Source organism: Dicentrarchus labrax, unplaced genomic scaffold (genome assembly GCF_905237075.1).
Source record: "Dicentrarchus labrax unplaced genomic scaffold, dlabrax2021, whole genome shotgun sequence".
NCBI classification, from domain to species: Eukaryota; Metazoa; Chordata; class Actinopteri; family Moronidae; genus Dicentrarchus; species Dicentrarchus labrax.
Window position 1 is genome coordinate 27607744 of NW_026136704.1, and position 12549 is coordinate 27620292.

Here is a 12549-nt window from a genome sequence, read left to right on the forward strand (position 1 = left end):
TCTCAGTAGCTTTAGTTTTATCATGGTATGAATTATATAAGCACTTAGAAACACAAACCTCTTGGCAGCTTGTATTTTAGATAGCCTTTTGAACTGTCATGCACTCAGTGGGAGCTGGGAGGCACACACAAATCAATTCTTTAACACTGACAAAGTGTCTGAAATAAAAAACAGTGGGCTTTTATGTAAGCTATCTGGAGAGCATGATGAGACGAGGAAATAATGTTTTGACAGGTATGCTCCTTTAGCATGAAAGCATACATATTACTATGATGTTTATACACAGCATAGCAAAATTTGCACACATCAAGTAAAGGTGGCCTTCTCAGTACTCAGAGAATTCCCACTCAGTCTAATACAATTTTGATTCAAGAAGAAAGTTTGGAAGATGTGAAGGTTTTCAATTTTTTTTAAAGGCAGTGCTTAAGCTCTTTACTGTCTTTTATTTGGAATGTAGCTGTTTCTTAAGGGTATACTTTAGAATTTTATTAGGCCAGGCCTAGAGTGCGCTGAGGAATGACAGGATGGGGATGGTGCCATCTTTGTTCAGCAAGGCCCCAGGCAAGCCACATGTAGCCCTAATGAGTCGCTTACAATTTCAGGCTCCGCTTGCTCTCAAACACCAAAAGTAAACTTTTGTCTTTTTTCCCTCACTATTCGGGGACCTTAAGAGGATTGTGGGGTCATTATTTATTCATGCCATTGTGTTTATTCACCAGCCTCTATGTGTGATGGGAGAGGGAATAGAGCAGCTAGTGCAGACGGAGTAAAAGCTGATAATTATCCACTATTAGCATTGTTTTTTCAGCCACGGTTTAAGTCGGCTCAGTTGATGATTGAGCTATGATAGAGGCCCAGAAACATCCATTTAAAGCAGATTACCATGTGCACATCTTTGAAGTCCGGAATCCTCTGCAGAGGATTCGCCAAATGGGTGTGGATGCGTTTATAAGCCTGTTTTTATGCTACTTTTTCTGTGCTGTTAGAGAAGATATCCTGTCACAATGTCAGTTACAAACACTCGTGTTGACCAAGAGATCCTTAAAAACAGCCATCACATGCCTGCAGGATGCTGTTAACAGCGAGAGGTGAGGAGATTGTTACTTTTTATCCTAGAACAAAGAAAGCCCCAGGGATGGTTGAATGGGGCTGCATGGAGGGATTTAGCTATGTCAGACCTCATCAGAACTAACATTGACTCAAAAGACTAGTGAAGTAAAGAGCAGAAATTTCGGGCTTGAGTCCTAAAGACTAAGGTCTTTAAAATGGATCAATTAGTGATTACTCAGATTACTCAAGAAAAGAAGTGATTACTCAGTTATTTAAGAGCAGTTTAAAAACTTAATTGTTTAGCATGAGCTATGCTGTCTTGACCTGGTTCAACTGGCCTGCACACTGTGTTCTTCATTTATTGTAGGTGTCCAATGAACATTTCTTATGGGTAACACTTAAAGTGTTCTCCTGGATTTATCTGTGAAGGTGGCAGTGCAGCAGTAGTAACGTTTCTCCTCAAACAGAAGAAATTTCCATTCAGTTCATTTAGGATTTCAGTTTCACATTCCCAGTCTGATTCACCCTCGAAACAGATGGTGTCCTTCGGCTGGATGCAGGGCACACTGTCTCTCCAACACAGAGAAATAGAGTGGACTGGATGGATGAGCGTGGCAGAAGCCAGGCAGGGATGTGGGGAAAGGATGACTGGGGAAGAAGTCTGTGCTTATATTCACCCAGAGAGGAAACGCCATCTCTAGTCTCAGCCACTCTGGCCTCCTTTTCATCTTCCTAGGTGATACTCTGGAAAGCCACTGGCATCAGTAGTCTGCTGTGTGCTAAGGCTTGTGTGCCACTGCTGCTGCTTTTTTTTTTTTTAATCTTGGTTGGATATTTCCCTCCTCCTCCATGCTGATGAATCGGACTGAGTAATTCCTTAAATTGGTGTAATTTAAAGTGGAGTAAAGGGGTAGAGGTCGGATCTATCTGGAGCCTATAGCCTGTGAACATGTTTATGGAAAATGTGACAATTTGATCTAAATCACTCACTTCTGTTTCTATTGTCCAAACTGTTTGCAAGCACTGCAATAGCTGTATTAATGGACAGAGATTTTTTACTTGTTTTCTGGATTTATTCTAACCATCCATTTATAATTCAGCATTCAACATCTCTTTAAGAGCATACAGTAGTTGTAAGTAATGGAGGCTGGGTTTAAAGTGCTGATAGAAATGTTGTGGGTCAGCCTTAAATGGAATTGTGCCTTCTGTGGTAATGCTTTTTTATTACACAAATATAATTTCCATTTTCTCAGTAATGGTCTTGTCTATAAAAAAAAACATTTATGGGTATTTACAATTTGTTTTCAACCTTATCACGCATTATGTTCACTCTCTGTTATTATGATATTGATTCCTAGCAGGTAAACGGCACCGTCAGAGAATTTTTTATCATTTTTCCAATGTTGGTTCATAAAAGCTCATTTCCCACTTCCTCTGTAAGTGTGTCTATGTGTCTGTTTGTGATTTTGTCGTGCAGTTTGGGGTAGGGTGTTCGACTATATGTGCAGTGTCCTGCAGAATTACAGTTTACCTTACAGATTTATAGACTTGCACCATATCAACTGGGAAATGGGAAATTCTTGTTATCCTGGAGCAGGCACATGTTTAGCATAGCCTTGAATAGATGATGAAAAATATACTAATAGTTTGATTTTGCTTTAATAGAAAAGTGGGAAACAAATATTTTATAAAGATGAAACATTTGTTTACAAGGCAGTTTACCACTTGCATTTGCTGCATTTGGCTTGTGACTTTTTCAAAACTGTCCCCTTGAGCTTCACACTGTCTCATTAGTTTTTTGTTTTTTTTACTGAGATGAGATCACCTATCAAGTATTAATTTAATAAAAGGCTAGTTGTGGCTTCAAGCTGTGCAATAGAAAACAATTATGTCAATTTGGGAATCCTAATAATGCAAAAACCAGAATTAAACCATCTTGTTTGAATCGCCTGTAGAGGTCTGATAAGTGTAATTATTACCTGAGCACAAACACCAATGGCTTACAAGCACATGAACATTTTCCCAAAACATAGAAGTAAATGCAAAACTTGAATTAATCTGATAAATGATTATGCACTATCCTGAATCCACTTCTTCAGCATCATCAGTTGTTTAAGCCACGTCATGATTACTTGCAGTTTCAACCTCTCCATTTCCTTTATTGCTTATAAGCCCCCAAGTAATAAAGAGAGTGAAAATTTTGCCTTCAGCCAAAATAACTGTTAATATCCCTTCTCATTGATCAGCTGTAATAACCTTGCCTGTTTTTGCATAGTGTTGTTATCAAACAGCAGAAAAATGTAAGTCATTGAATTAATGTTAACAGTGATGAATAGTTTAAGTTAAATTAATAGTTACATTTGGCAGGGTAAATGTGTAATTCATTCTGTTATTGAAAGAGACCTACAAATCACAGGCTCACAGGCCAAAACCGAATGTACAATAGAGAGTAACCAAATCAAAACAGCTTACCAGAATAAATCTAATTTTACCTTACAACTGTAAGTTAGGACACCCTATATGTCAACTTAAATATAGTCAAATGTTTACTGGTTAGCCAGTATTATCTACAATCAATATATTGTTACATAGTACACTTTCTGGAAGTTTTAGTGAAAAAATATTTATCGATCGAATTACCCAGATGGGCTCTAGTGAATCAAATACCTGAAAGATGACGGTACTAAATATCCTGTAAATCCAGTATCACTAATAAACCGTCCTGCTTATTGATTTGCAACATTGCAGATTGTGTCCTAATGAAATGAAAAAACAGCAAAATGTTTGACAGATAAATTTCATACTATATTATACTGTATATAATCATGTTCCCCAGCCCTAGATAGCCTGTTGGTATAGTCCCCATATTTCAGCATTGCAACATTGCAAAACCTCCACTACAGGGCTTTATTTCCTTCAGTGATGAAGATGTCGAATTTCTAAGACTGTCAGTGACACAAAAGGCAGGACTAACACTGACTTTGTACAGACTTTGAAGTTCAATCCAAACCAAGAGCAGTGATATAGTAGGCAAGAGGGAACATTTAATAAGTCATAGAAGAGCTCAAATACTGCCAGTCAGTTAGTAAAAATCAAAAAGGGTATCAAGCTTCCTTTCATGGGTTAAGCAGCTGTAAAGCCTTTGTATCACACAACATTTCCAGGACAACTTGAGCCTGACTAGTGAGCATTTGTGTTGCAGATTGTACACATGGCCACTATAGCTAAGCAACAGGACATCATTAGGGGCACAAAGTTGGAATGCGGAAAAGGGAATTGATGATGCTCAGGCAATTTCAAAAGCTATTAAATATCCAATTAAGGTACCTTGTAGGCAAATATAACTCAATTAATAGACCTTTATTTGTATAAGCTTTGACATAATAGGCTTATTTGTAAAACCAACTGTTTTCTTTTGCTCTTTGAATAGACTTATTGCTTCATAGCAATACTCACACTACAGTGTGAATTAGTTATTATGACATAGTGTTCTAGTCTAAGCAACATGAAAACTCATGGTTCATTTTCACTTAGAACTACTGTGTACACACTGCTCATGACTCATTATGATTACCTACCCTGTAAAAATGTTGTTTGGCCCGACCATTCACATTAACATTGCATGTAGGATTAACAATAAGCACGCATTTAAAACAAGGTTCTGGGGATGTAGCTGATTTTTATTCCATATACTGCATCAAACTGGCAAGAATACTGAGATATAACTGACAAGTTTAATTTGCACAAGAATACATAAGTTTTTGTGTTAATTCTGCAACAGCCTGGTGCGGGTTGCATTTAATAAAGGTTACTGGTGGATCGGGTGCACATAATCACATACCTGCTGCCCTCAGATGGATCCAAAGAGAGTTAATCAGCTAAAAGGGAAGGCCTTCATACATGAAAGCTGTTGTGGCTGACAGATGCTGCTAAGAATTAGACATTAATCTTTAGCATGCCTTCCTGGCATTGCTCCCATAATCAAAAAACCCTTTTTTTTTTTTTATCTGTGCAATTAGATGTCTGCTGATTGAAGACTGTATAATGAAAGTGAAGCAGACAAGCAAAAGATACATAAAAGGGGTCTGTCAGATTTTGGAGAGAGTTGTACCTCCACCAATAGACCCTTTTTACAGCAGCCATTTTGACAAGAAAAAGCAGGGAAATAGTAGTCTAATTAAGGTTCTTTTCAAGTCAGGTCAAACATGTCTATGGTGCTGAATCCGTGCATTTTGGCTCACTGGAAAGGCTCTGCTACACTACATGGAAGGTCTATTAGTGATGCAAATAGCACAGACCCTGCATGCGGTGAGCATTGTGTGTTGTTGACTTGGTCCAAGCAGGAAGGACGCAAAATGTGGTGAATCTTGACACCAAAATTACAATGCACTGCTGGTTTGCAATTGGCACTAGGGGGAGCATTACTAGCAAACAGCAGCACATTGGTGATTTGCTCTGCAAGATACTAGGCACAGTCAAGGAACAAAACCCACTGCCCCTCAGGAAATGCCACTTGTACCATGTGCCCACACAGAGATAGAGGTCTGACCTCCACATGCAAATATACTAAGAACAGTTACAATGATAGGGAAAATCTGAATAAATGTTCATGGTCTTGCCCTTGATGGTGGTGGTAGCAGTCAGTATAAAGACACAGCTGAAAATATGACAAAAGATTTAAATATGCTATCACATCTTGGAGTGAATTCCACTCCACGTACACTGGATGACAAAATTGGTGCCAGAAGCAGATTACGCAACATTTACCTGAACTTCCAAAGACAAACTGCCAACCTTTCACGCACCCATGTACAAAAGTTAAAGACTGTTCCAAGTCAATGTGGTTAGACACATTATTGAGATTTTTTTTCTTGTTGGCCCTGGCGTCGTTTTAGAATAATTAGAGTTAATTTTAGCATTGGCATTGAATAAAATGATGAAGATGATTTTTTTACAAAATTAATCCGACATGCAGACCATCCCGCTGGGTGTTAAAATAGAGATTCAACTCAAGCCGCATTTTACAATAAGAGAGTAGCAGTGCGATGATGACACTCAGTCCCTGCTGAGACTCTGAGTCATTCCTCTGCATCCTGTATGCTTTGTATGCCACATGGCATCAGTTGATGGTACAGGACAGGCGCCGAGATGTTTGTTTTTTTCTTCAGTTTCATCTCCAAATACACTGCATTTTTTATAGACGCTGCCCGCAGCTTAAGTCCTTGAGCAAACAGATAATTCCTGTTGTCACCGTGGAGTCACACATATGCTTCACCTTGCTCGGTATTGGGTGTGCAGTACATTTAACTAAGGTAGTCATAGATCTTATGTACCATGTTGTGTATTGGAGGAATGACAGCTTTTATCTCCTTGCATATATCTAAATGTCTATGTCTAGCTTCAGAATTTATAGCAGTTAGAGGCAAAATAAAACAGATTAGCCAGGTTTTGAGAGACAGAGAGAGAGAGAGAGAGAGAAAGAAAGAAAGAGAGAGAAAGAGCGAGAACTAAAGATCAGGACTCTCGGGATGAAAGATGTTGACTCTTCTTACTCGATTTTCCTTTCACTCGATTACATTCTCCCTCTAAATTATATTCTCTATTTACCTGATTTAATTCTCTCTCTCTTAGCCAGCAAAGCCTTCTCAAATAACAAGATTTTTTTTACATACATTTTCATGTGTATATTCGAACAGTGATAATTACTGATTCTGCCCCTTTCTCGTGTACAAACTTGATCATTGTGATTGGGGTCATAGTTTTAAATCCATAATTCTGCATAGCTCCCTCCATTAATGACTGCAGTGGGTGTGAACACCTTCAACAATTGTGCTGATGTCTCTTCCTGCCTCCACTCATTAGTCAACACAGATACACAACCCAAAGCACACATTCATGCATACACAGACTGATCTCATTAACATAACATACAGAGGTTGTCAGATGTATTTGCACAAGGTGTATCCACAAATCCTTTTGCAGTTTGTAATTATTTATTGACTTCGGTGCAGAAGCAATTAGTTGATTAACTGATTTGTTGATTGACAGAAAATAATAAAAAAGCAGTTTAAAGGATTTGTTAATTGTTAACGTCATTAATGAAGCTGGCTTCAGCTTTTTTGTAATTTCTTTGTAATTGTACATGTCTTTAGGTTCTGGACCTTGTTATCTAGAAATGATGTCTAATTATTTTTCACTGGTTTGTGACATTTATGAAGAATTGAAAAACATATATATATATATAAATAGCCCTAATTTACTTATGAAGCTATATAATACAGTAATTATTTTGCTGTCAGTTTTTGACACTAGGCAGTTCTGATGTTAAAGGTATGAGATACAGTAGCAGTTGTGTGAAGGAATGCTGTAGATACAAACACTGATGATGTGCTTGGGTATTGATTTTTAAGACGAACAAAGGTTTCATTTTCCTGTTTCTATTTGCTGGTAGATGACTAATATTTGATGTTTTCTGTAGTTGTATTAGATAATCGCAGGGAATGCTGCATAGCAATGAACATGCCTGTTTTATGTTAATATTGGATTTTCAGGATTTCTGCATATGTGTTAGCTATAATACCACTCAAGAAAATGTACTATATCACAATATATATTGCTACATGATAGCATGATACATGATACACAAGTACGTATAACATTATGGAATATGTGTTTCATAGTGCCAGTACTACTTTTGGTCATTATATTTAATCAGCTTTGCAATCACTCTATAGTTAACATCAGGGTGGCCCCATAGTAGCAGAAATTACCCCGCAACCAAATGATCTAAGTTCTATCTCTGCAGCAGCCAGTATATGCCCGTCAACATTCATGTGTCATCTCAAAGTTTTAGAGCACAACATAAAACACCTACTTGCTTATTTAAGTTCTAGGGTTGTAAAAAATATTGATGCATAGCCGCCCACCTTCGCATGTTTCCTCCGCTGTTCAGCTTCTGTCTCTCATACTTTACCACATTCTGTTATCGTTTTTCCCTTGAAAATAAATGTCATTCTTTGAACTGTTGCTTTGATGGTTGTTGGCTGAACCTCTTTTGTTATGTTTTACAACTTATACTGTGGAACTATTCTACTTTTTAAAGTTTTTTGAAATGAATTTCATCAAAATAAATCTTAAGTGTGCAGAATGTAATATTTCATTGTCATTGAATCTTTAATACAACCAGTTCTGGATTAAATTGTACATCTTTAGTGAGTTACTCTGGATTAGAACATTAGTTATATTCCAAAATGTGTTCTGTCCTTGGAAAAGTTGTTGCACTAAACACTATAATATAATATTAGCAGTTATTCTTACCTGATCACAGTAACCAATCTATTTGTTCATTCTTTTAATTGGGTTGCTAATGAGTTGATGAAGACCTTTAATGCAGTTGGTGGTGGTCTGTGTTTGAAGTCAGGCCAAAAACAGACAGTAACACTTCCTGAAGCTGGCAGGAACTAAAGCAGCAGCATGGTCCAAGGGCTCCTAAGTAAAGGTCCCCTTTTGCTGCTGTAATATAGTGAGTGAAGGCAAAGGCAATCAAATCTGGCAGCCAGAGAAACTTCTCCGGCCATCTCAAGCTATAGCTTCTCGCCTGCAGAAGCCCTGTCTGTGACTTCAGGTGCATGTGGCTTGTGCAAGTCGGCATTAATTAAACACAGTGAGACAGTAAAACCTCTGCGCAAAAGACTAATGGCTGCCGAGCATGACTACCTTGACCTCATTTAGGTTATGACTTTGATCATTTTTAGAGGACTTTAATCTTTTCTTGTCTCATTGATTAATTCTCTCTTGAAGGAAAATGCTGTAATATTTGGTCCAAGACCTGGTGCAGCTCATTTTTGTCTTTCATGTCAAGAATTTCAATCTTGCCTCTGGTCTTTCATAACGGCAGATACTAGCTCAATGAGTGGTTCGCTGTTCAGCTGCTAAGTGTTGTTGTTTTGACGCACACTAAATGCAGTCCTTAGATGTATCTGAGGGATTCTGGGAATGACTTGTAATGATGCTCTTTTCAACAGTTCTTGCTATCCCTGTTGTACATTGCTGTATACTCAAGAACAACAGTGTCACGGTCATTACCCCACAGTATGGCAACTGTGCCTCTGCACCCATTACCTGCACTGGCATTAGAGGACTGAGAGAGAAATGAAGTGTGTGGTGTGAAGTATATGTAAAGCACAAACTGTGACTCTCAGGGGCAGTGGACATTTGCTGCTTGTGTAGGGCTGTGGCTGATATGTTAGTATCACTAATTGTTTCCTAATTAGATGCGAGTCAGTGAGTCGTACTTTAATACTCTTCAGGGATCATTACAGAGCGAGAGGAAATTTATCTCTCCTGACGGATGACAGTAGAGTCAGCAGGAATTTCAACATCAAGACCGACGGACTGATGGGAAGATGGGGCGAGCACCAAACTGATGGTTTTGCTCGCTGCAGTCACGTTACTTAAGTACTCCATTTTCAGTGTGGAGCAGTACCTCTGTGGAGATTTAACATTCCATGACACCACAGGGATTGTAGCCAATAAGCTTTGAAAGGAGGAATCGTATGATATTCGTATGTAGGAATTAGGGTTGCATATTGGTATTTAACAAGGGTTATAAATAATCACAACTGTAAATTATTCATATTCTGCTGTTAAGGTGAGTGGTCAGTCTAATCCCTGTGGTATTTTATATTACTGACAAGTAGGAAAGCCGAGATGGACACAGAGTACAGAAGAAATAGGAAGGATTGGTTCAGGTTGGATTCATTTCTTGGCTGGCAGGGGTTATATGTATTTCCTCAGGAGGGGGTATTAACAACCCCACCATATCTTGGAACATATTATTCATGTGCCTGCTGCAAAGTACACAAATATGAATCTGCTAATATAATTTTTGTAGTTTGGAGGAGTGCAGTTATGTTAGATGGTATTATTCTGTAAGAATTTCATAACTGAGCATGTCTAGAATTTACAGTGTTTTTTTGTTATATTTCAGTAGATGTTATATAGGCTCTGCTTTGATGCATGCAGACACCCTAACTGATCGGCTCTGTTTTTCTTTCTTTTCTTTCTTTTTTTTTGAGCATTGTAACCTGGAATTGTTCTCCTTTTTTGCATTTAACATCCCAAAAAGGTGTTTTGTTGTTTTTATTTCTCTAAACCAGTGCCAGGCATTTGCCTTTTCTATTCTATCTCAAAGTCATTTCAGTTGTTTGTATTGTTCTTCCCAGCTGGGGTGAGGTGGCGGAGACAAAGGCAGATGTGTCCCTGTTTGTTTTTGAAGTGTCAGAGTTAAGTCTTGCCTATGTGTGTGTGTGTATGTGTGTGCGTGTTCTTCTCCTATGTGATGTTGCCGGTGTTTGGGTGTGTTTCATTTCCCCCCCATGTGTTGTCTCTGTTTGTGGTCCACAGGTCCTCCGCTGCATTGTTCATCCGCCTCCTCCTCCCCCGTTGAGCAGCTCCCATACCCTCCCCCTTCCATTGCAGCCAATGAGAGCCAGGGAGGGTTGCTAGGTAACTGTGCGGCTCAGCCAGCCCAGGACTCTGACTCTGAGGATGAGTTTGGCCCCAATTCATTCTTAGTTAAAACTGGCTCAGGGAACCTGTATGCTCCTGCCACTGCAACTGCTGATGGTGAGTTGGTTTTCAAACTACTGTTGCTTTCTAGAGGTTAGCCTTTCCCTGCTCCTGGATATGTTGTGTTATAGGTCATGCAGATGGCTATGGGCAAGAATATGTCCCTTTTTTTTCTGAGCACCATGAAAGAGAGTTGAAACTTTGAGTCGATATGTAGCCTCTGGAAATGCACAGAACTCTTTGAAGCAAGGTCTGCAAAGTTCAGAGTCCCACTCAAAGAGATGGACGATTTTGGTTCAGTAGGAGATATTTGTCACAGATATTTCTCTTCAGTTTCAGTGTGTGCTGGTGGGAGTAACCATCTCCAGTCCTTCTATAGAACCTTCAGAAACAACAGCCTGCGTGCATCCTCCGCACCTCAGATAGGAAATAAGCAAGAAATAAAGACGGTTTCTTCATACGAGGTTTAATGTAGCCCCTGCTTTATCATCATATATCACTGCAAGGATGAACTCCTTTTAACCTATATTAAAAGTGTGTTATCCCCATGAAAGACACATTATATTTTTGTGTTTTGATAACAACTCAAACTCAACCAGCACTTCTTGAGTAAGATTAGGTTTGAAAGTTCCCAATGTGGTTTCTCATTAATAAATGTCAGCTACTCATTCCTCTTGAAACACTCAGTGTCTCCTGCTGTTGACTTAACTCTCATTCAAACTGACAGAATGACATTTGCACTCAAACTGCAAACATGGTGTTGACAGTTGACAAAAATTCCATGACTGTAAAACATGGACGGTAGGTTTATGAAGTAGCAGTGTGTTACACATGGCTCCTATTTCCTTAAGGTAACCTCAAGTAACCAGATTTATTATTATGGTCACAAAATATCACAGTTGTGTGTAGTGTAGCCGGTTATGTATTCTTGTTTATTATCCATCAACATGAAAATATAAAAAGTTGTCATTCAAACTCAGCAATGTATGCTACATTTATCCTATAAGTCATCAATTTGCATGCAGAATAGGGTATTTTTTTATGTTTGAATGTTGATGCCATTCAACTACAGCAGGTATTTGCTTATCCCACTGGCATGGCAAGCACAAAACAAAATAAAATGGTCTAAATAATTGATCAAGCTTCCAAGTTAACTACCCAAAGGGTTGAATTACATCAAACTCAAACTGCCCCAGCTGCCTGCTCAGAAAGCCAGGAGAATGAGTTATTAATCCCGTCGCAAATCTCCCCCCTAATTCCACAGTAGCAACACGCTGGTCACCCAGCAGTGACATGACTGTGCTTAAGGGGACATGAATTGGGGGAATGGCCTTTACCGCGGCAGATTTGTCTCATAACAATGACACTGATTTGCATAGGTGCAGCATTTAGGTTGGCCCCGGGCTGTCAGTAAGGGGTAGGAGAGGACTGAGGACGAATATCCCCAGCTCTAGTTGCTACCTTAGTCACCCACAGGCTTTATAAAATTCCTTTTAAGTTGCAAAGTAGAGCATGTTTCTGTGTTTTTTCTTGCTAGTGGGTGCAAAGCCTTTTGCCACTTTAATAACTTCATAACATAAAACCCGTACTCTTGATATTGATGCTCTTGTCCATTCCGAGGACCTTTCACCTTGCCTACCTAGTAGTTACATTTGAATAAGTAGTAAATCATGCAACAGTTTTGGTTATAAATGTTACTCTTAACACAATGTCCTTCTATTGGCTGTTCTTTGTAGCAGCCACTTGACTTTAATGAAAAAGTGATTTCTAATACAGTTGATGAAGTAAAAATGACCATTTGCATGTTAGATATTGTCCTTTATTTTTAGTATTTGCCTTGTTCAGTTTTGTGTGCAGATTTTCGCTAAGGAACAAGTGATATCTGGTGGTTCATTATATAAAATATTTCCAACCCCCAAAGCTTTTGTG

The 12549-nt window shown here is 38.7% G+C and overlaps 1 protein-coding gene across 14 annotated transcripts in view; it reads left to right on the forward strand.

Annotated features, from left to right (window-relative positions):
- Positions 1-12549, forward strand: part of tenm4 (teneurin transmembrane protein 4) — a 145723-nt gene that overhangs the window by 44495 nt on the left and 88679 nt on the right. For 11 of the 14 annotated variants that reach the window (XM_051397661.1, XM_051397665.1, XM_051397669.1 and 8 more), the window contains exon 4: positions 10456-10677. The exons of the other annotated variants lie outside the window; for them this stretch is intronic. In XM_051397661.1, the coding sequence (XP_051253621.1) occupies positions 10456-10677 (222 nt within the window). The remainder of the gene's footprint in view (positions 1-10455; positions 10678-12549) is intronic. 14 annotated transcript variants of the gene reach the window in all.